General features: G+C 37.2%; 1 protein-coding gene across 1 annotated transcript in view; it reads left to right on the top strand.

Moving 5' to 3' along the window:
* LOC140227739 (uncharacterized) overlaps positions 1–26228 on the top strand; it is a 33159-nt gene that overhangs the window by 4553 nt on the left and 2378 nt on the right. The window contains exons 5-8 of the mRNA XM_072308141.1: positions 22677–22952; positions 23819–24040; positions 24939–25001; positions 25391–25447. Coding sequence (XP_072164242.1) covers positions 22677–22952; positions 23819–24040; positions 24939–25001; positions 25391–25447 — 618 coding nt within the window. The remainder of the gene's footprint in view (positions 1–22676; positions 22953–23818; positions 24041–24938; positions 25002–25390; positions 25448–26228) is intronic.

Here is a 26228-nt window from a genome sequence, read left to right as displayed (position 1 = left end):
TATGTGACCCTGCACCACAAAACAAACAGAAAGTTGCCAGACATTAATTTTTAGTTAAGACCATATTCTGAAAGAACAGACTTTAAGCTTTAAAATGATGTATAACTGAAACCATTTGGACTCTCCTAACCTATCTAAATATTGGAAAGAAAGCACAAACTCAGGAAAAGTGTGAACTGAGAAAAGAGGCTCTGAAGTACAGTGTCTGGTCAAGTGCTCAATCTTTACCAAACCGTGCTGGCTGTGCGATGAATTGGACAAAAGCAAAACAAAACAAAACAGGAAGTAAACCACCAGAGTAACAACAATGAAGGGATTATCAGATTAAACTGAAATTAAGCATGCCTCATTAACATATTGGTTTGGTTGGTTAGTAGTATATGAGGGTCATTTGACCGCCAATTGAGGCGCTGTTTTGAAGGATCACTCGCGGAAAACAATAGATAATCCCCTAGAGAACAATAGCGATCCTCAAAAAGAACAATAGGAGGGAGGATCTCAAGAACAATAGGAGGCGCAGGATCGTAGAGGAGAGAACAATAGGAGGCGCAGGATCCTCCGCGGACTGAGAGTGCGCTTAACTGAGACGGTCGGTACCTGTACTGATGGACGTGAGACAGTTCTCTCTCTCTCTCTCTCTCTCTTTGTATTTGAACGCATGGGTTATAATCACCAGAGACAAGAACAGTAGGGTTTCATCATCACGTACACTTGTATAGTGCTGGGATTTTGTTCCACTGCCATGTTGGCTACAATAATGCTTCTGGTTAGGTTATTGACGAAATGTCGTATTGCGTTGTGAATGGTCATTTCCGATTATATTATGTCATATTGTTGTTGTCGTTGTTGTTTTCAGTTGAAAAGGGATATTCCATTTTGGACGTAACGGTAAAAAGAAGTTGCATCTCATGCACGTTAAAGTATGATTTTTTGTTTTGTTTTCTTTTGTTTATGTATAGCACTCCTCTATAGTGATTACCATTTGGCATGATCAAATTGATTGTACTCCGAAACAGCTAGATAGCATTGACATTGTTAGCAAACACTCCCGCAGATACACAACGATGAATAATATTCAATGAAAGTTATTCCCTATTTTCAATCGTCGTTTTGTCAATATACTAGAATTGTAATTCCAGTCTGTTGGGGTGTAGGCCTACACACCCACCATCTCACTCGCAGTTATGTATACCACTCCGAGGGTATATACACACATATTATGTGATATATATATATATATATATATATATATATATATATACATATATGCGTTCCGTTAGGGAAACGGCTTGTAACTTCTGAGGCTCTGTTTTCCCACGTCATGTTCCGAATCCGTCACAAGGTTGTTGATGTTGCTATAGTTACAGGTTATACGTTAAAAGTTCAGTAGTGACTGATAAACCCGCTTGTTGCCGTTGTTGTTCAGATATGTGTTGATTGGTTCGCATTACTCTTCTTGAGGAACGATAGAACGAGCTCATCTCTGTTTTATCACTACAATGCGGCTGTTCAGCAGGTGTTGAATCAGATATTATTTTATGGAAACGTGTTCATGTTCGACGTAGTGGGCCCTTTCAAAAGAGTTTCCAACCAAAGCGGCTAAGAGAACCAACGAAGGAAATGAGTGTCAGTCAGGTTTGTCATTCTTGTAAAGGTGACAACAAAACAGTTCCATCGCAGTTATCTATAGAAAGTGCTCTACAGACAAAATCGATCGGCAGTACCTGTTCACCCTCTATTCTTCCATTATTTGATGCGCAGTCAAAGTGTCCGAAATAGAAGGACAGTGCGGGTGTGAGGTCACAGCAAACCTCTCCTTTCAGTGGATTTTGTGAATGAGATATTATGTTGAGACGTGTTCTCGAGGTGTGTAAATAGGTGTATTAAAACAGATCGCCAGGATCGCAGACGTCTGAGAAGGTAAGCCATATATGTCAACATCTCATTTCATTACGAATATATGGGATAATCCAAAATTATCCGCAGTTATCCCGCAAACAGTAGTCATGTAATGGTGGAAGAACTAACGAGATCCTCGCAAACGGTGCTTTCATCCAATGTCCATTATTTTTAGAGTAAAATGCGGGGAACCTACGATCGGTGTATGCATGGACAGTCACGTGACATGCTTTAAGTTTGTGACTACGAGTCAAAGTGAACTCTGTTGACAGACTGTGCCACTCGATTATACTTCATTATTATTGCGTGAATATGTTTTATCTGCAATGTTTCGTGCATTATAGGAATGTTCCGTTTAAGCAGTGATTGACAGCTGTGAGGTAACATTAACAAAATAGAACTCATACATGTCATAACGATGATTGTAACGCAAGTGATGATATTTTTTAATGAATCTGCTGATAATGCCGGATAATATGGAGACTGTCCGCCCCGAGTTTGTTTGCAGTATACTATACACTGTGTTGTTACGTTAGTACATACTGTTTACAGTGATAAACGAGTTATTGTACCCGTGATACAAACTTAAATGTCGGGATAGACGGACCATTACTCTGCGTATATGCATGACTGGGCAACGATTGTACATCACACGCAGACAACAATGTCAATGGTCTATACCGACGAGTAAAAGGTAATTATAGCCTTGCCACGGAAGAGGGCTACAGAAATATACTTATTATTATCATTCATTAATTGATATTTTAGGATAATACAACCAATAGTGAAATGAAAACTGTAGATAAACAGTGTTCATACAACTTGAATACAGTTTACAGGACGGTGACGTGTAAAACAACACAACATTCGCGCGTTCGTTTTTGTTTGTTTGTTTTCCTTATTTCAAATATAGACAGTATCGTCCATGAAACATCTAAAGTTCAATCAGTCTGTTTCATCTGCGTGCATTCAAACACGGATCTCTATCCCTCTGAGTCAGGATTAAGTTGTAAGTCGAAAACTTTCACTCGTTAAAGTCCCTACAACTTCGTACATCTTTGAAGATTGTGTCAAAAGGAGGCCTCGCATTGGTGCTTTCCTTTGACATTATAAGTTTATATATTTCTTTGTTTCGTGATAATCTGAGAGTGTCTGGTGGTAGTGCTGTATATTACACCCTACAAACGGCAATACTGAAAGTCTTGCGTGTTCGTAAGTATTCATCATGACGGGTTCATGCCAGGACAGGCATTCAACACTGTCCATACGAGTGTATTACATCTCTTTTGTTGAGAACAATACAAATTATCGATCCTAGACATTCCTCGTGCTCGTTTCACCACCATCAACTCAGTCCCCTTGCTGGTCCCAAAACACTTGAATAACCACCGTCGCCCATAGCAACCAGGTACTCATACACTCCCCTCGCTGGTATAGGGCTAGATATGAATAGTAAGTTAAATTGTCATGTACTCGTTGAATTATACAACAGACAACGACCCATCTTTCTTGAAAAGTGAATAATTATGTTCCATTCGTTGCACGATTGGTCTTCCGTTCGAGGTATTCAAAGCTGAAATCTGATGAATATTTAAGGTGCAGAGAACTAGTGACAATAATCGTACGTATAGTATGTGTTTGCAGAAGTAGAAGGCGACTACAGGATATGGGGTGGTATATGGTTCTTTTAGGTAAAAAGCTATTCTCACACTTCTATTCTATATTTTCTATTCGCACATTCGCACATTAACTGGGAAATTTCGCTGTATTTCCTTTCCACCATGACTCGTCCTGAGCTTAATGATTTTAAACCTGTAAGGCTATTCGGGAATATCTTGAGGTATAATGATTGTGTATACATTCTGCTGATGTGCGTGCCATTTAGACACAATAACCTAAACTCTGAAATTGCTCCGACAGAGATTTTTAGACTCGTGTAAACGAGTACACAACATATTTGTCGATATTTTGTATGCTTCTCCGCGTATAACACACGGTAGACTGTATTACTATATTCGGAACGAAGAGTCGTTCCGTTTCACCTGAAAGCCGTTAGATCTATAGGCCTTCCTGCCGACAATGATTAACACGAGATTGAAGTATATTCGATCAATACCATAAACGTTGAATTTAGAGCAGACTCATAACAAGGTATTTGTATGTTTCAGGGTTAAGTGTATTTTGTTAACCAACTTAGATCAAAGGTGGTATTACACCACCATCAGGAGTAACCATGTTTAGGTAAAATCAGGAGAAACGGAAGAAGATGAACTGAGAAAGATAACATACGTTTTGACCCGCATTGAACATAAGACTGATCGGCCTCACCCATGTTGCGTTCTTTTCTTTTTTCAACTACATGCATTAGCGACCCATCAGTAACTGTAAGATCAGATCCATGAACCTGACGTGAAAACAAACGTAATGAAATCATGACATGTAGCTCTCTTGAGTCACCTTATGGTACATTATTTTTCTTTGAGAATTTAAGACTATCGATACAGCTTGTTTGAACTTACATGGGCGTTACTTGTGTATATATACGTGATATTGGTTTTATGTTATGGTTGTGTCGGTCAAAATGATTTTGTTTACTACAATATCGCCATGACAACATCAAACAGTCGAAGGATGCACGACAGTCCTTTGATCTACACACGTATGGTTAAGTCATGTTATCATATTTTTTTTTTTTAATGAACCTGTTGGTTTTCCTTACAGCAGTGTTTGGTCCGTCGTTTATTTACATTATAGTATCCCAATCTGTAAGATTTCATTTGCGTAACCTGGGCTCAATTCGGAGTTATTTAACTAGATCAGCAGCAGAAAAACTGATGTATGCTCTTATTTCGTCTCGTCTAGATTTCTGCAATTCTCTGTTTTGCAGCCTTTCACAATAAAGAACTAAGTAAACTGCAACGTCTTCAGAATTGTGCCGCTAGATTACTTACTTTCAAGAAGAAAACTGTGCATACTATACCCCAATACTTCGGTCCCTACACTGGCTTCCTGTAGAAAAACATATTAACTTCAAGATTCTTCTTCTTGTTTACCGTACATTGCACAAATTTGCCGCTGTCTACTTTCAAAATACTCTTCATCTTCACCAACCACCACGTAATCTCCGTTCATCAAACTCGCTAAAATTACAGGTACCTCGAATCAAGCATAATTTGGGGGATCGGGCTTTTTCATATATGGGCCCAAAACTATGGAATGGCCTACCAAAATCCCTTAGAGAAACATCTTCCATTGATGGTTTCAAAAAGAATCTCAAGACATATATTTTCAATTTAAATTAACAATATTGTATACCTGTATGTATAGTATGTGTACGTATATAGGCCTTGTTGTTTGTTGGTTTATTGTCTTATTATTTTCTGTGATACTGTTGTAACGTGACACAATAAGTACTCTGCTCTATAGCGCCTTGAGTATCATTTTTAGGTAGAAATGTGCGCTTTATAAGAGTCTCACTATTATCATTACTATTATTATAGCCATGGCAACAGCAAATACACGCAAAATTGGTCATTCTCGCATTATACGCGTGATATTATAAATCGGGACAATAATTTTTAGCTGTATGATCGTGTTGTTCGTGACAATCGTTGATTGTGTGGTTTAGTCATGTTGTCACTGTGTTAACAAGATATGAACATGTCGATTTCCCTTACTGTCTAAGATCAGTCGTTTATTTGTTTACATTATCGCCATGGCAACACCAAATACACTCAAAATTGGTCACTCTCGCATTATCCACGTGATAATATCGTGATGATTTTAGCTATGATAGTGTGTTATCGCGTGTTTTAGTCATGTTGTCACTGTGATCTAAACAAGGATTGAACATGTCGATTTCCCTTCTATGGTCAGTCGTTTATTTGTTTACATTATCGCCCTGGCAACGACAAATACACGTTAAAATAAAATGGTCACTTGCTATCGATATACGTGATATCGTGGTGGTTCTATATGGTCGTGCTGTTCGTGACAATCGTTGATCGACACAGGCATGGTTTAGTTTCACATTATAATCACTTTTGATAATGGTCAGTCGTTTATTTGTTGACATTATCGCCATGGCAACAACAAATACACGCAAAAAATGATCACTCCTTGTACACGTGTTATTATCGTGATGGTTTAAGACTACTATGATTGTGTTGTTTCTGACGAGCTTGACACAAACTTCATTTAGTTATACGTTGTCGTCGTGATAATTATCCTGAGGAACATGGTTTCCCTTGCGGTCACATGGTCAGTTGTTGTTGTTGTTGTTGTTGTTGTTGTTTGCTTACATTATCGCTATGACAACATCATGTACACGCCAAATGGTCACTTGCGCATTACATACGTGACATTAGTTTAAGGTTTTGATCGTGTTGTTCATGAAAATTGTTGATCTTCACATGAGTGGTTTATTCTAATTGCCGTTTTAAAGAACTGACATTTCCGGGCTTTCTTCTTTGTTTTCTTCTTCTTCTTCTTTTTATTATAGGGTCTAAATACGGTCAGTCTTTTATTTGTTTACGTTATTGCTATGGGAACAGCAAATACACACCAGTGAATGGTCAAATGCAAAATGGTTTTATGGGATTGTGGAAAAAAAAAAACACTACAGTGCTTACTTTACAAGCACGCATGCTCCAAGGAGGACGCGTAGTCAATTTTGAGCAGTCGAAGTATGATTTATTTATTTCATCATCGAATTTAAACACGTAGCTCCTCCGTCAAAGCACAATATTAGACCATTTACTCTTTAATCCTGACTCATTATGCAACGTTCGTTCATATTACGACATTGCTATCATAACTCATTGAGATCAATGCGAGATGAGATGGTTCTGTTACACAGGTAGTCCAGTGGGTCATGACCGGAGAAGTTATTCCGAAGCCCTTAGAAAGTGACGACATACTGTAAGCAAACCTGTAAGCAAACTATTGATCTGTCCTGCAGTCTAGTGTTCGATTCTACTCGCTCTCTTTTGTACCTTGATATGACGTCTTTAAACCAGTGATAATGTGTCCAGACAAGTTTTGACAACGTCAATATCGTCTTCCAACAACTGCTGGATATCCCAACAACATTCACACACGATGACGAGACATCGTGACACACACGCAATAACCATGTCATATTGAAGCGCGCACATCAAACTCAAAGTATACGCATTTCATATACATCTAACGAGTGACATGTACCTCTTGAATGTAAAATGAAATGAGGTGTTTGTCGGGGACCTATCAAAAATGAAATGAAACACGTATATGAAAGTTATCTTTATCACTTCTTCACTGTATTACAGTCAAGCTTACAGTGCGAAGGCTGCGGTTATTATTTCCTGCGCATATACATTGTAACAATGCTTGATAATTATTATTTTCGATGCAAGACATCCTCAGACTTCATGACTTATGTTCAAAATAACTAAGCTGCCAGTTGTATTCTTTTTACAAGTCTTTATAGAATAGTTGTTTGATATTGCTCTTCGAAGTCAAATACAATATTTTCATCATTTCTTGCGGTATACAGACTTATAAAGGCAGTGTCTGTCCATTCTTTAAGAACTCTGTATTCAAGTTTATACACCTGAAAAAAAAAATTGTATCTAACTCACTTCGCCATGTTCGCATGCATATTAGTGTGACTGGGGTATTATATCCAGCTTAGGATGTCGCGTATTCAAGCAAATGCTATGATTGTTGTTGTTGTAGTCCTTTCCTTCACCTCATTGGTCCAATATTCACGTGATTTGAGTGTCTTTTGTATTGTATGTTACGATTCTTTTCTTTCCCTGACAGTGTCTTCTGAATTACACGCGACATTAGTATAGATGCTTTTATAACACTTTTTGTGTATATGGCGATCAGTGTATTTGATGAGTTGACGACCAAGCTAACAGTTCAAACAGGCCAAGATGATTGTGTCACTTTCCAACTTCTCTGTAGGGTTGTAGATGTGAGTTGCTTTACTTTGTCTTTCCATTGATTTTTCTGTATAAGATTTTTCTGTACTGTCGCTTTCCAACTTTTCTGTAGGGTTGTAGATGTGAGCTGCTTTGCTTTGTCTTTCCAGTGAATTTTCTGTATATAGTTTTGCAAGTTGTACTAGATCGAGGTGGACAATAATACACCCTCTACTCAAACACATACAAGCAACCGCACCTATTGTTATGCTAATAACGTTACATCATCGCACCCATTGTTCGTGCTCACTCAAGCATTTGGGTCTGATTGGACTTCCTTATTCTCTGTGTGAGGTGTGTGTGTTTAATAATGGTTCACTTCTCCCTCTCTCCCTCCCCCTCTCTCTCTCTCTCTTCGTGTCTTTCTGTCTGTCTGCTATACACAGGGTCTTTAACGGGGCCTTTCTCTCCGGGCGATTTTTCAGTGGCCGCTGGAGACAGGCGAAAGTGTAAACAGTTCCAGACACGTTTTTGTCATGCTCGGTTGTATAGCCAATGCGTGATGATAGGTCTGTTATCTTGTAAGTCTTGGCATTGCTATCCAAATATCAACAAACAACGCTTTAATCATATTCGAGCGCTCGTTCGAATCATTATGTTCTAAATGAATGAAGATACCTTGATAACAAACCACATTTCGATAGATCATAAATGATCATTAGTATTACTAGTGTCTACAACGTAAAGAAATCAATAGACAAGAGTTTCCAACAAAAATGCTATGTTTTTATATACAGCGCCTGAAATCATATTCGTGCTATTTACTGAGTGTGTTCAATAATGTGCGGTTGCTTGTATGTGTTTGAGTAGCGGGTGTATTATTGTCCACCTCGATCTAGTACAACTTGCAAAACTATATACAGAAAATTCACTGGAAAGACAAAGCAAAGCAACTCACATCTACAACCCTACAGAAAAGTTGGAAAGCGACAGTACAGAAAAATCTTATACAGAAAAATCAATGGAAAGACAAAGTAAAGCAACTCACATCTACAACCCTACAGAGAAGTTGGAAAGTGACACAATCATCTTGGCCTGTTTGAACTGTTAGCTTGGTCGTCAACTCATCAAATACACTGATCGCCATATACACAAAAAGTGTTATAAAAGCATCTATACTAATGTCGCGTGTAATTCAGAAGACACTGTCAGGGAAAGAAAAGAATCGTAACATACAATACAAAAGACACTCAAATCACGTGAATATTGGACCAATGAGGTGAAGGAAAGGACTACAACAACATAGCATCATAGCATTTGCTTGAATACGCGACATCCTAAGCTGGATATAATACCCCAGTCACACTAATATGCATGCGAACATGGCGAAGTGAGTTAGATACAATTTTTTTTTTTCAGGTGTATAAACTTGAATACAGAGTTCTTAAAGAATGGACAGACACTGCCTTTATAAGTCTGTATACCGCAAGAAATGATGAAAATATTGTATTTGACTTCGAAGAGCAATATCAAACAACTATTCTATAAAGACTTGTAAAAAGAATACAACTGGCAGCTTAGTTATTTTGAACATAAGTCATGAAGTCTGAGGATGTCTTGCATCGAAAATAATAATTATCAAGCATTGTTACAATGTATATGCGCAGGAAATAATAACCGCAGCCTTCGCACTGTAAGCTTGACTGTAATACAGTGAAGAAGTGATAAAGATAACTTTCATATACGTGTTTCATTTCATTTTTGATAGGTCCCCGACAAACACCTCATTTCATTTTACATTCAAGAGGTACATGTCACTCGTTAGATGTATATGAAATGCGTATACTTTGAGTTTGATGTGCGCGCTTCAATATGACACGGCTATTGCGTGTGTGTCACGATGTCTCGTCATCGTGTGTGAATGTTGTTGGGATATCCAGCAGTTGTTGGAAGACGATATTGACGTTGTCAAAACTTGTCTGGACACATTATCACTGGTTTAAAGACGTCATATCAAGGTAAAAAAGAGAGCGAGTAGAATCGAACACTAGACTGCAGGACAGATCAATAGTTTGCTTACAGGTTTGCTTACAGTATGTCGTCACTTTCTAAGGGCTTCGGAATAACTTCTCCGGTCATGACCCACTGGACTACCTGTGTAACAGAACCATCTCATCTTGCATTGATCTCAATGAGTTATGATAGCAATGTCGTAATATGAACGAACGTTGCATAATGAGTCAGGATTAAAGAGTAAATGGTCTAATACTGTGCTTTGACGGAGGAGCTACGTGTTTAAATTCGATGATGAAATGAATAAATCATACTTCGACTGCTCAAGACTACGCGTCCTCCTTGGAGCATGCGTGCTTGTAAAGTAAGCACTGTAGTGGTTTTTTTTTTCCACAATCCCATAAAACCAATTTGCATTTGACCATTCACTGGTGTGTATTTGCTGTTCCCATAGCAATAACGTAAACAAATAAAAGACTGACCGTATTTAGACCCTATAATAAAAAGAAGAAGAAGAAGAAAACAAAGAAGAAAGCCCGGAAATGTCAGTTCTTTAAAACGGCAATTAGAATAAACCACTCATGTGAAGATCAACAATTTTCATGAACAACACGATCAAAACCTTAAACTAATGTCACGTATGTAATGCGCAAGTGACCATTTGGCGTGTACATGATGTTGTCATAGCGATAATGTAAGCAAACAACAACAACAACAACAACAACAACAACTGACCATGTGACCGCAAGGGAAACCATGTTCCTCAGGATAATTATCACGACGACAACGTATAACTAAATGAAGTTTGTGTCAAGCTCGTCAGAAACAACACAATCATAGTAGTCTTAAACCATCACGATAATAACACGTGTACAAGGAGTGATCATTTTTTGCGTGTATTTGTTGTTGCCATGGCGATAATGTCAACAAATAAACGACTGACCATTATCAAAAGTGATTATAATGTGAAACTAAACCATGCTTGTGTCGATCAACGATTGTCACGAACAGCACGACCATATAGAACCACCACGATATCACGTATATCGATAGCAAGTGACCATTTTTTTTTAACGTGTATTTGTCGTTGCCAGGGCGATAATGTAAACAAATAAACGACTGACCATAGAAGGGAAATCGACATGTTCAATCCTTGTTTAGATCACAGTGACAACATGACTAAAACACGCGATAACACACTATCATAGCTAAAATCATCACGATATTATCACGCGTATAATGCGAGAGTGACCAATTTTGAGTGTATTTGGTGTTGCCATGGCGATAATGTAAACAAATAAACGACTGATCTTAGACAGTAAGGGAAATCGACATGTTCATATCTTGTTAACACAGTGACAACATGACTAAACCACACAATCAACGATTGTCACGAACAACACGATCATACAGCTAAAAATTATTGTCCCGATTTATAATATCACGCGTATAATGCGAGAATGACCAATTTTGCGTGTATTTGCTGTTGCCATGGCTATAATAATAGTAATGATAATAGTGAGACTCTTATAAAGCGCACATTTCTACCTAAAAATGATACTCAAGGCGCTATAGAGCAGAGTACTTATTGTGTCACGTTACAACAGTATCACAGAAAATAATAAGACAATAAACCAACAAACAACAAGGCCTATATACGTACACATACTATACATACAGGTATACAATATTGTTAATTTAAATTGAAAATATATGTCTTGAGATTCTTTTTGAAACCATCAATGGAAGATGTTTCTCTAAGGGATTTTGGTAGGCCATTCCATAGTTTTGGGCCCATATATGAAAAAGCCCGATCCCCCAAATTATGCTTGATTCGAGGTACCTGTAATTTTAGCGAGTTTGATGAACGGAGATTACGTGGTGGTTGGTGAAGATGAAGAGTATTTTGAAAGTAGACAGCGGCAAATTTGTGCAATGTACGGTAAACAAGAAGAAGAATCTTGAAGTTAATATGTTTTTCTACAGGAAGCCAGTGTAGGGACCGAAGTATTGGGGTATAGTATGCACAGTTTTCTTCTTGAAAGTAAGTAATCTAGCGGCACAATTCTGAAGACGTTGCAGTTTACTTAGTTCTTTTTGTGAAAGGCTGCAAAACAGAGAATTGCAGAAATCTAGACGAGACGAAATAAGAGCATACATCAGTTTTTCTGCTGCTGATCTAGTTAAATAACTCCGAATTGAGCCCAGGTTACGCAAATGAAATCTTACAGATTGGGATACTATAATGTAAATAAACGACGGACCAAACACTGCTGTAAGGAAAACCAACAGGTTCATTAAAAAAAAAAAATATGATAACATGACTTAACCATACTTGTGTAGATCAAAGGACTGTCGTGCATCCTTCGACTGTTTGATGTTGTCATGGCGATATTGTAGTAAACAAAATCATTTTGACCGACACAACCATAACATAAAACCAATATCACGTATATATACACAAGTAACGCCCATGTAAGTTCAAACAAGCTGTATCGATAGTCTTAAATTCTCAAAGAAAAATAATGTACCATAAGGTGACTCAAGAGAGCTACATGTCATGATTTCATTACGTTTGTTTTCACGTCAGGTTCATGGATCTGATCTTACAGTTACTGATGGGTCGCTAATGCATGTAGTTGAAAAAAGAAAAGAACGCAACATGGGTGAAGCCGATCAGTCTTATGTTCAATGCGGGTCAAAAAGTATGTTATCTTTCTCAGTTCATCTTCTTCCGTTTCTCCTGATTTTACCTAAACATGGTTACTCCTGATGGTGGTGTAATACCACCTTTGATCTAAGTTGGTTAACAAAATACACTTAACCCTGAAACATACAAATACCTTATTATGAGTCTGCTCTAAATTCAACGTTTATGGTATTGATCGAATATACTTCAATCTCGTGTTAATCATTGTCGGCAGGAAGGCCTATAGATCTAACGGCTTTCAGGTGAAACGGAACGACTCTTCGTTCCGAATATAGTAATACAGTCTACCGTGTGTTATACGCGGAGAAGCATACAAAATATCGACAAATATGTTGTGTACTCGTTTACACGAGTCTAAAAATCTCTGTCGGAGCAATTTCAGAGTTTAGGTTATTGTGTCTAAATGGCATGCACATCAGCAGAATGTATACACAATCATTATACCTCAAGATATTCCCGAATAGCCTTACAGGTTTAAAATCATTAAGCTCAGGACGAGTCATGGTGGAAAGGAAATACAGCGAAATTTCCCAGTTAGAAGAAATGTGCGAATAGCTTTTTACCTAAAAGAACCATATACCACCCCATATCCTGTAGTCGCCTTCTACTTCTGCAAACACATACTATACGTACGATTATTGTCACTAGTTCTCTGCACCTTAAATATTCATCAGATTTCAGCTTTGAATACCTCGAACGGAAGACCAATCGTGCAACGAATGGAACATAATTATTCACTTTTCAAGAAAGATGGGTCGTTGTCTGTTGTATAATTCAACGAGTACATGACAATTTAACTTACTATTCATATCTAGCCCTATACCAGCGAGGGGAGTGTATGAGTACCTGGTTGCTATGGGCGACGGTGGTTATTCAAGTGTTTACGGACCAGCAAGGGGACTGAGTTGATGGTGGTGAAACGAGCACGAGGAATGTCTAGGATCGATAATTTGTATTGTTCTCAACAAAAGAGATGTAATACACTCGTATGGACAGTGTTGAATGCCTGTCCTGGCATGAACCCGTCATGATGAATACTTACGAACACGCAAGACTTTCAGTATTGCCGTTTGTAGGGTGTAATATACAGCACTACCACCAGACACTCTCAGATTATCACGAAACAAAGAAATATATAAACTTATAATGTCAAAGGAAAGCACCAATGCGAGGCCTCCTTTTGACACAATCTTCAAAGATGTATTCAAGTTGTATGAACACTGTTTATCTACAGTTTTCATTTCACTATTGGTTGTCTTATCCTAAAATATCAATTAATGAATGATAATAATAAGTATATTTCTGTAGCCCTCTTCCGTGGCAAGGCTATAATTACCTTTTACTCGTCGGTATAGACCATTGACATTGTTGTCTGCGTGTGATGTACAATCGTTGCCCAGTCATGCATATACGCAGAGTAATGGTCCGTCTATCCCGACATTTAAGTTTGTATCACGGGTACAATAACTCGTTTATCACTGTAAACAGTATGTACTAACGTAACAACACAGTGTATAATATACTGCAAACAAACTCGGGGCGGACAGTCTCCATATTATCCGGCATTATCAGCAGATTCATTAAAAAATATCATCACTTGCGTTACAATCATCGTTATGACATGTATGAGTTCTATTTTGTTAATGTGGCCTCACAGCTGTCAATCACTGCTTAAACGGAACATTCCTATAATGCACGAAACATTGCAGATAAAACATATTCACGCAATAATAATGAAGTATAATCGAGTGGCACAGTCTGTCAACAGAGTTCACTTTGACTCGTAGTCACAAACTTAAAGCATGTCACGTGACTGTCCATGCATACACCGATCGTAGGTTCCCCGCATTTTACTCTAAAAATAATGGACATTGGATGAAAGCACCGTTTGCGAGGATCTCGTTAGTTCTTCCACCATTACATGACTACTGTTTGCGGGATAACTGCGGATAATTTTGGATTATCCCATATATTTGTAATGAAATGAGATGTTGACATATATGGCTTACCTTCTCAGACGTCTGCGATCCTGGCGATCTGTTTTAATACACCTATTTACACACCTCGAGAACACGTCTCAACATAATATCTCATTCACAAAATCCACTGAAAGGAGAGGTTTGCTGTGACCTCACACCCGCACTGTCCTTCTATTTCGGACACTTTGACTGCGCATCAAATAATGGAAGAATAGAGGGTGAACAGGTACTGCCGATCGATTTTGTCTGTAGAGCACTTTCTATAGATAACTGCGATGGAACTGTTTTGTTGTCACCTTTACAAGAATGACAAACCTGACTGACACTCATTTCCTTCGTTGGTTCTCTTAGCCGCTTTGGTTGGAAACTCTTTTGGAAGGGCCCACTACGTCGAACATGAACACGTTTCCATAAAATAATATCTGATTCAACACCTGCTGAACAGCCGCATTGTAGTGATAAAACAGAGATGAGCTCGTTCTATCGTTCCTCAAGAAGAGTAATGCGAACCAATCAACACATATCTGAACAACAACGGCAACAAGCGGGTTTATCAGTCACTACTGAACTTTTAACGTATAACCTGTAACTATAGCAACATCAACAACCTTGTGACGGATTCGGAACATGACGTGGGAAAACAGAGCCTCAGAAGTTACAAGCCGTTTCCCTAACGGAACGCATATATGTATATATATATATATATATATATATATATATATCACATAATATGTGTGTATATACCCTCGGAGTGGTATACATAACTGCGAGTGAGATGGTGGGTGTGTAGGCCTACACCCCAACAGACTGGAATTACAATTCTAGTATATTGACAAAACGACGATTGAAAATAGGGAATAACTTTCATTGAATATTATTCATCGTTGTGTATCTGCGGGAGTGTTTGCTAACAATGTCAATGCTATCTAGCTGTTTCGGAGTACAATCAATTTGATCATGCCAAATGGTAATCACTATAGAGGAGTTGCTATACATAAACAAAAGAAAACAAAACAAAAAAATCATACTTTAACCTGCATGAGATGCAACTTCTTTTTACCGTTACGTCCAAAATGGAATATCCCTTTTCAACTGAAAACAACAACGACAACAACAATATGACATAATATAATCGGAAATGACCATTCACAACGCAATACGACATTTCGTCAATAACCTAACCAGAAGCATTATTGTAGCCAACATGGCAGTGGAACAAAATCCCAGCACTATACAAGTGTACGTGATGATGAAACCCTACTGTTCTTGTCTCTGGTGATTATAACCCATGCGTTCAAATACAAAGAGAGAGAGAGAGAGAGAGAGAGAGAGAGAGAGAACTGTCTCACGTCCATCAGTGTAGGTACCGACCGTCTCAGTTAAGCGCACTCTCAGTCCGCGGAGGATCCTGCGCCTCCTATTGTTCTCTCCTCTACGATCCTGCGCCTCCTATTGTTCTTGAGATCCTCCCTCCTATTGTTCTTTTTGAGGATCGCTATTGTTCTCTAGGGGATTATCTATTGTTTTCCGCGAGTGATCCTTCAAAACAGCGCCTCAATTGGCGGTCAAATGACCCTCATATACTACTTTGGTTTGGTTTTATTTCCCGTCATAAAAAGCATACAAATGAACTATCTTTACAAATACACAGAGTTTACAGAAATGCAATGTTATACAAACTATACAAACAAGAGAAAATTAATATCATTAAACGGTACGAGTATGAGTTCACAAACAGCGAACCGAAACAATAATAACAAAGACAAAGTGATAGATGAGATAGTGGAAAAACGGCTGGAAAACCCATATTCAGCGACACTGTTATAGAGTCACTGGTCTTCCATGGGGACCAGAAGAAGAAGAAGAAAAAGAAGAAGAAGAAGAAGAAAAAAATATATTATAGAAAAAAAAAGTGGGAGGAAAGGGGGTAATATCGTCTTGTAATAACAATAATGATATTCAATATTATCTTCTCATTCAAATTAAAAATCGATATACAAATCAAAATAATCATTAATTATACAAACATCATACATGACAAAATCTTTGAATTGTTCATAAAATAGACACCATTGAGTCGTATTCAGTCTAATTGTTTAACAATAATCGCTTAAATGTTACAATTGTTGGGCAGTTACGAATACAAATGGGAAGACTATTATGCAACTTTATACCTCTATAAAAAAAAAATGTGCGTTTACAACTATTTGTTCGAGGTTTTGGTAAAGGAAGATTGTTGTATCGAAAATGATAGGGTTTTTCAACATATGATATATTTTCTTGCAAATAACTGGGTGTTAAATTGTTCAAAACTTTAACTCTTTATGTGCCACGTTAGCACGTCCGACTCAGTCGACGGCGTGCCAACTTCGCATATTCTGCTCAAACGCACTAATCCGCCTGAAATCCGATCGATAAATTGCCAAATGCCGCGGTACAATGAAAGCGTTTCTCACGCTTCCGTTCCTCTCACATAATAGCTTACATTTCATGTAGTGATTAACTATGAAGAGGTGTTTTCTACTGAATTTGCGGGTAAATTCCAAGTTTCTATCACTGTTTTGTGTGCAAAAGTCATGCCTTTGCAGTAATGTAGTTACTGGTCATGTCAAAGAAAAACAGTCATAGATTTGTCATACACTAATACATCAAAGCGAAGCTTGATATTTTCTCCACAACTTTACTCACTATTTACTCCGGCTCAACAGAAATCTAAAGAAGTTACATAGACTTGAAAAACAGAATGTTTTCTCAAAGCATGAAACCGTTAGTGTCTCAGAATAATGTGGCACAAAGGGGGTTTCCACCATGGCACATGAAGAGTTAAACATCATAATTTGAACGTGACGAATTTGACGACTTTTCAAAATTTCCCACTGTAATATTTCATGCATGGATGATACGGAAAAATGAGATTGTGGCTTAATCTTTAAAATGATTCTTCCTGCTCTATTTTGAAGTTTTTGTACTTGATCAAGAAGTTGCCCACGTGATGATTGAAATATAATATCTGCATAATCTAGATGAGGTAAAATAACCGTTCGATATATCAAATTTAAATATTTTCTACTGATAAATTGTCGTAAACGACAAAGAAATGAAATCATGCGACCAACCTTTTGACACAAATGATCAATATGAACATCCCATTTAAGTTCAGCATCATAAAGGCCCAAATATTTCACACTCTGTACTTGATTTATCACATGGCCTTTTATGCTAAGATCCAATCTATTATACCTTTTAATCATATGACGGTTCCCAATGAGCATACTCACAGTTTTTTTTCATAATTGATTTTAAGTTTATTTTTGGAAATCCACTTGTCGAGTTTCAGAAGCTCATATCGCAAAATTGATTGAACTGTACGCGGGTCTTTATGAGAAACATATAAAACTGTGTCGTCCGCATACAAATGTACGCTACATAAGTCGAATACAGAAGGTAAATCGTTGATAAATATAATGAATAGCAAGGGACCTAAGATAGATCCTTGAGGCACCCCCAGCTCAATGGGTAATTCTTCAGAAAAACAATTTCCTATACTAGTAACAATCCTCCGATCCGAGAGATAGCTTTCAAACCACTTAAGCGAGGTGCTACTGATCCCTATTTTACGCATTTTATTGAGAAGGCATTTTACATTGACCAGGTCGAAAGCCTTTTGAAGATCGACAAATACGGCACCTGTATACATTCCTTCATCCATGGCTTTTAACCACGTGTCCGTGACCTTAATCAGTGCTGTGGAAGTAGAATGATTAGGACGAAAACCCGATTGTTCTATTGTGAGTACATCATTCTGATTCAAATGCTTAATCAACTGTTTTTGTATGACTCTCTCAATGTTTTTGGATAAACATGACAATATAGAAATTGGTCGGTAATTATTTGGAATCGATCTGTCACCCTTTTTATGTACAGGAATAATTTTACCAATCTTCCATTTCTTGGGAACGATACCAAGGGTTATGGATTTATTAATAAAAATGTTATAGGTTTAACAATTTCATTCTGAGAAATTTTCAAAATATGTACAGATATACCATCTAAACCTACAGATTTCTTATTTTTTAATAATTGTATTTGTTTTAGAATATCTTCTTTACTAACAGTACACAGTTTGAAAGGATGATTGACACAGGTATCAGTAATTGAATTACAATTTTCAGGCTCATTCTCAGATGAATCAGGGATCAGTCCAGTCGCAACATTAGCGAAATGGTGGTTAAACTGATTTGCCATGCTCTGGCACTGACTGGGTGGAGGCTGGGAATTGGAACCTTCCTTTGGTAATAATGAAGCCAGTATTTTCCAAGACTTGCTGGTAGCTTTTCTTTTGGCTAAGTCTCTTTTTTTCATAAGATCAAAAATCGAATCATCATGCCATGGGGATTTATTTGCACGCACTCTCTTAGTTTTAAGAGGCATATGCTTGTTAACAACGTGAAACAAAAGCTTTTCGAAATTTGCAGTAGCTTGATCGATGTCATTCTCCTCCTCAACCTCCATCCAATTCATCTGAGATAGATCAGACAAGAACATTTCAATGTCAACACCTTTCGATTTTCTGTAAGTGATATAATTCACGCCTGATTGAGTCCGATGGGCTTTCCATACAAGGTAGCTCATTGAGTGGTCGCTTACACCATTGTGTATAACACCAGAAGACTTTATCATCTCAATACTGTTCGTTAACATATGATCGATAAGCGATGCAGATTCATTAGTGATTCGGGTGCATTCAGTAGTGTTAACAAAATTCAGAGAGTATATATCATTTATCCGTATATATCGTTTAGTAGTACAATCACTAACCTCCTTTTGAATGTCAAGATTTATATCGCCCATGATAATGAGGCGACACTCAAGACTTTCTGTAAATTCCAAAAAATGTTCATATTGGTCAAGAAGATCACTCTTAGAGTTTGGAGGCCGATACCAGTTGACAATCACAATAGGTTTTGACTTTTTAGGACGAATAATCAAAACAATTGCTTCCAGTCCTGACATAGGAGAGTCTTCTATGATTTCGAATTCTAAATTCTCATGGATGTAAAATGATACCCCACCTCCAGATCTGTTACGATCTTTTCTAACTATATTGTAATGAGGAATGTCTATTTCACGATCATATATTGACTCATCAAGTCTTGTTTCAAAAACGTGTATATCATTACAGCACAAAATTGAACGTATTTCATCAATATGTTTGACAAGACTTACAACGTTCAATTGAACAAACTTCAAGCCTTTGCCTGAAAAATTTGAATATACCAGATTTGGTTTAGGGGAGGAGGGGGGGGGGGGGGGTTGAACATTGGTGTCTAACAATTTGGGGCTACATAATTGATCAATTTGGCTGTCATTACAAATGTCTGTATCAAAAAATGGTAGATGTTGCATAATACACCGCGGACATTCCCAGCCAATAAACTGATGAGATATATCATTGTACAAATTTATTGGTACATTACTACAAGAAATATGAACCCATTGATCACATGATGTGCATAGAAGACCTTTTTGATTTGTTTTGACAGCAAGATTACATAAGACACAAGGATATTGTGTAACCATATTTGCCAGTTCAAATTCAAGACGAATGTGGATAAAAAAAGGCAAAAAAAAAGAGAAAAGAAAAAGAAAAAGAAATATCAAAGAAACTAATTAATTGACATAAAAATTGCACAAATTAATGTTTTAAATAATGTGCGTGATACAAACTTGAAAATCACACGTTCCGTGAAGTGTCGATATGATATATGAATGAAATTATCTGACTCATATAAGCAATACATCAAAATAATATAGCCGCATAACTGGTGAATGCATGCATCTTAAACTGCGGCCATTATATAAAACAACCCAATATATCACAAGTTATTTGACGCAGCATATAACATGAAAACTTGAGAAAGACTACGAAGTAGCACTGAACGATGGCTGTAACACTGGTAAAAACAGGAGAAAGCAGGAAAATGGCTCTACACAGGTCAAGACATAATAGAACATTGGAACTACAAGCAGGTCAAGATCTACCAAAAGATGTCAAGAAGGGATAAAGCAGCCCACGATTGCATAAACTGGTCAAGGCATACTACAACACGCAGGTCATTAGGGCCCACTGTAAGCAGGCTAAAACATTGTAACAATTGGATTATAGACTTTAGTAGAGAGGTAGATGCTATTCATGAGTAGAACGCAAATAAAAAAGAAAAGCCAAAGTGCTTGCCATACAAATGGACGTTCAAGCCCTCTAGGCTAATTAAGCTCAGTATAGTGATTGCATTGGAAGACATGCTTGTACAAGAGTGGCATTTGACACAATACACAAGAAGACCATCTGGTCTTGGGCAAGCAAGATTTTAACAATACGGCACCAGCTCTATACAAAACATGACAGAGAGACGTTTCCTTTCAGCCATTGTTAGGAGTTCTTAACTTTTTGAGGTCAGTTTTAGACACGAAGGTAAGACGTCGGTCGTCTTGTGTACGTGCATGAATTCGGCCATCTTGTGTCCAAATGTGCTTCACTACTTGTTTGAAGTTTGATTTGATTTCCAAGAAGAGGTCCCCTCTCATCTTCGTCAAGCTCTCCTGAATGAAAATCGGGACTCCATTCAGATTCCTCAGCTTCTTCCGGGACTGATATATACGATCACGCACTGCATAGTTCGTGAATTTCACAATGATTCCTCTTACTTTCCCCTTCTTGGCTCCTAGTCTGTGGGATCTGTCAATGTCGATTCCCCCAAGCTCAACATCCAGCTTGTCAGAACACAGATTCTTGACGAGAGTATCCGTCCTTTCGTTGTCCTTTTCTTCAATCCCATGAATAATCAAACAATTTCGCCGGGAATATTGCTCAGCTTCATCCTGTTTTTCTTTCATTCTGTCGATCTCCTTTTCGAGCTTTTCGATCTTGTCATCTCTCTCTGCTAGATCAAACTCAAACCGCTCCTCGATATTGTCAGTTACTTTCCGCGTAATGACGGTGGTGATTTCCTCAATCAATTAGTCTTTTACTTTACTTATGAGAGTGTCTAGAAGTTGACGGTTGTCCTCAATTGCCTTAGACACCTCTTCACGAATATCTCTGGCAAGGTCACTGGCGGCAGCATCCTCAGTCTGTCCCAGTTTCGACCTCATAGTGTCGTCGCAGGTGAAACCATATAATCGAAGTACATGGGACTAAGCCGATTTCGTGGGGTGCGCTGCCAGGTGTTGAGATATGCAGATCACTCAAACAAAATGTATATTTCGACAGTATTAGAGTGAGAAATATATGAGTATTACCGTCAGTATAAGTCAACAGAAGCAGGAATGACTTTGGAGTCCTTTATCGATGCATTTTTCAGAGTTAACACTTCACGGAAACGATGAAATATAGAGCAGAGTTCAAACGCGTCCGATCATGCCGATCGCTACATGCGTGTTCTGTCCATAATTAATGCCAACATTTAAAGCAGTAGCATTATCTTTTCAAAAGTTATTAGAGTTGAAAGTGAAAAGTGTGTACGAGGTTTTTCAGAAATGAAAAAGGGACTCTAAAGACACACCTAATCACACTATTCTCCCAAAAATGTTCGAGATAAACTGCTAAAAAACACACTTTCCCGATTTTTATGATACTAAATTTTGGCATAATGCAAAAGAAGACCTGCTCTTTCAGAAAATATAAAAATGTCAAGATCGGCTAGGTTGACTCATTTCACTTATTTTAAGTCCTCATGCAAAATCAGTGTGTGCGACTTTATGTTCGTTTTGAGGTGCACGGTCACATATAAGTTAATTCAAAGCTATTTCATGTCATCTCCATGTCCATATGAAAAAAAAAAAAGAGATATGTTGCTGTTGTATGTGGTGTTTAGTTTTATTGAAGTGAACTCCCATTTGTATATGATACGCAATATTGATATAATAAAGTGCTAGCAGAAGTCAAAAATAGGATAGTTACTTGTACTGGAGTTTCTTTTCTAACGTGGCTGTGTAAACTTTAAATATGACCTAGTAGGAAAGGCGCAAAAGTATATATGGGGGGGGGGGGGGAGGTGGAACAGGGGGTAACGCTACAGTCCCCACTTTATGTAATAGCAGGCCACCCCGAATAAATCATGTGGGAGTTATGCAAGTCATAGTAACCATGAATCTGTTTTCAAGCAGAGCCTGGATTTCTCGGATGCTACAAAGGCAACCAACAAACAGTCCCCTTTCATTCTACACAAGAATTCGACGTTCATTCCGATGAGAAGTGTATATCTACCTGCAAAAGGGAATCCAGACACAATGAAATTGCTGTCATACACCGAGGGATTTGTGTATTTTTGCAATCCAAAGCGTATATCGACGTACTTTTCGACAAAAGTTATTCACACAACTGGACATGTCCCATCCAAGGAAACCTTGGATCCGGTCATTTCGTCTACTTTCTATATGACAGTGAGTTCCAAAATTAAGAAAAAACAAATATTTGCGATGCAAAAAATGTTGAAATGGAAACTTAAACTCTCAAATAGGAGTATTACTTTTCAATCAAATGTTTATTGGAAATGTGATTTAAGTCTTAATTCAAAAATAATTTAACCCATTAACCTCGGACATATTTGCAAAACAAGAAATAAACGATTAAAAAAAAACAACAACAACCAAGCAGGATTGAGACGTTTTTATGATAAGACATTTGATTTTGAATAATGGTTTTAATCAAACTTACTTAAACTTATTTATCCTTTCTTGAGTTGAAAAAAAAAAAGTGACTTTGGAAACTCAATGACAGCCACCGAGACCAGTGTGAACAGTATTTTAATCTAAGGTTTTCACATTTCTCTAGGATTCGCGCACTCTTACCTTAAATATCGGAGTGATATACATAAATGCACTTGCTACAAAGAAAAACACATCTGATAGCAGTACAATGTATCAATTCATGTACTTTCATATTTCGAATTTTATCAAAAATCAAAAATCATATTACATACTTTGCTTACAGTTCTTGCCACATGTCTGGTACCTCGAAAATATTCAGTACTTTTTTAATCAATAATTTTTACCCTTCACCGATACAATTTCTTCCACTTTCATGCCAGTTATTGTCCAGTAGTATAAAGCAATATTTAAACAGCTCAATATGATGCAATATGGACCTTCGGTGTAAATTTCTCATTAGAAATGTAAACTCAACATCATTATTCATCGACACAAGGAGTGTAAAGTCCAAATCACTGTGTTCCTTCGGACTTTCCTTTGGTATCTTTATTCATACAAAAATACTTTCACGGTATTCCTCTTTCCGTCTTCTTTTATAGTTTCGGTAGGGTTTTGTAATCTCCCCGGACATGTGATAAATGGTCACTGGAACTCAAATATCACGAGATATGGGTCCAAGATAACTCTCACCTGTGACAAAGGCTACGTCATCAATGGCAGCGCTACGTTGCAGTGTGTGGAGCTACCCGGATGGTCAACTTACTTCCCGGTTTGGAACACGTCAGTCCCTTCTTGCCGACCCGTCGAAAGTGAAACAAACGGTCTGTTACAACATAACCCTGTTATATTTTAAAAGATAAAGGACGAAAGTATGAATTCAAGCGGCATGTGTGATGTTTGCACATAATGAAGTGTATGTAATGTTTTTGAACATAAACTTTTCATTAGTTTCCACATGTGCTGAAAGTGGTAAAAATGGAACATGAAAATTAGGTAAGGAAAAAAATAACAGAGCAATATGTAGCAGCATTGAACATTTTGTATAATATTATTGATTGGATGTGCTCAATGAGTGCGTAAAACTATCAGGATATGTCAATGATCCAAATTACATTCTGGATTTTCTATTTCCATACAAGAAATATTGGTATTATCAGGCTCACAAAAATGGAGGGGACAATAGTCTAAACAAAAATGGGCATATGAGTTTTGGATTTAATGGGTTAGTGATATCATCTTTGAACGGATTAGCATAATAAATGATATATTAGTGTCTCTTCTTTCAGGAATGATTATTATAATAGACTAGAAACAAAAGGAAAGCAGGACATACTAAAAGCAAACAAGTCTATTCTATTTTAAGTTTAGTTTGTTGTTTCTTATGTCCGTCAAGTAGACCTAACAATGATGACAAGTTAACAGTCGATGAGAGTTGAAAATCGTACGACCTGTATGCTATTAATATCGTAATGTTTTTATTTACCAAATATCATTAATAGCTGCTTATTTTGATATTTTATTGTAGCAATACAGAGTGTACGTGAAGAGTGCTCATGATGACTTTTTCTTAATATTAAACCTTTGTGTATTCCAGTCTAGGTTCATAATAGCAGTACCGTCTTTTTTCAGTGAATTTTGTTTTTCATTCTTCTGTGATTACCAATGTTACATTAACTACAGTTTTACCCATTTTTGTGTGTAATTTTTTTTTTTTTGTAGATACTGAATGGCATAGTGTCAATATTAGCACCTCGACAACACAAACGACAATCAACACAACTAGTGAGTATTGCACGAATAAAATCTGCTGTTTGAGTGAAATCAACAGTTTCCTTTGCTTGTGTCTGTGTTCAAACATGTCTTTCATGTGATATTGCTGGCCTTATTTGTTTTAAAAAAAATCATTTTATTGTACTAACTAATGTCAATAACTATACTAAAAATGCTTGTTGAGCGCAAGCATTTTTTTTTTTTTTACTTTCTTTCGATGAAAACATCCAGAAGACTTTTTGTTGTCCAAAGATGTATTTTGGTTTTATTGTCTTTCTTCTTTCTTTCTTCACTAATTTAAGTTGTTGAGATGTTGACTTGCCTCCAACAGGGCAAATATTTTTTGTAATATCATCGATTTGAAAGTTACTTATGTTGTTGTTCTTTCTCACTTCTAATAGGTAAGGGACAGGCTACCCAAGAGCTGACGACATTAAAGACCACCATGTCTTCTTCAAGTGAGTTGTGTGTCCTTATAGACTTTACACGTTCAGAAATTACATCTTTATTTTTGCCTATGCTTTCATAAATTATGTAAGTGTTTCCTTCGAGCACAATTCCCAATGGTGTTACTAGGTTAATATCTCTTAAACATGAAGTAAAAGTAGTTAAAATTCTATATTCTCCTGCACCTAAAACTCAGAATGCAGAAGTGCTACTTTGGAATTGTCTCTTGAAAAGAAAAAAAAATAAAGATAAAATGGGTACACTTTCTTAATTCATCAAGGTAGCAACTACGTTCGCTATATTTTTCCTTCAGTGAGCAGAAATTATAAGCCTAGCACCATTATAGTAATTGAAAAATGAAGTGCATGACTACTCTATCAGTACATTTGCACGAATGCAAGTTTCTGATTAAGGTTATCGTCACATGGACTTAGATTATCTTATAATTTATATTCTGTGATGATGCTGACTCACACTTTAAATGTTCACAGGCAAAATACCGTATACTACATATTCAACAACAAGAGAAGCAGCGCCTTCATCAAGTGAGTTTGCTTATCCAAAATACTATAAGACCAATACGTCATTTACTAAAGAATGTTTTGTAACAATTATTGTCTCTGAATTAGTTCAAAGACAGGCTGCTTTGGGAAAGAATAGTAAGGGTTCATCATTAACAAGCTGGATAAGACAAAAATGAAAACAAAAAGAAAATATAAAACATGAACAAACATTTCAAGTATTCAAAGAATTTGACGCTTCGACTTTCAGAGCTGTTACTAGCAAAGATAT

Source organism: Diadema setosum, chromosome 4, assembly GCF_964275005.1.
Source record: "Diadema setosum chromosome 4, eeDiaSeto1, whole genome shotgun sequence".
NCBI lineage: Eukaryota > Metazoa > Echinodermata > Echinoidea > Diadematoida > Diadematidae > Diadema > Diadema setosum.
Note: the sequence above shows the minus strand (reverse complement) of the source record. Positions and strands in the feature narration are given on the sequence as shown.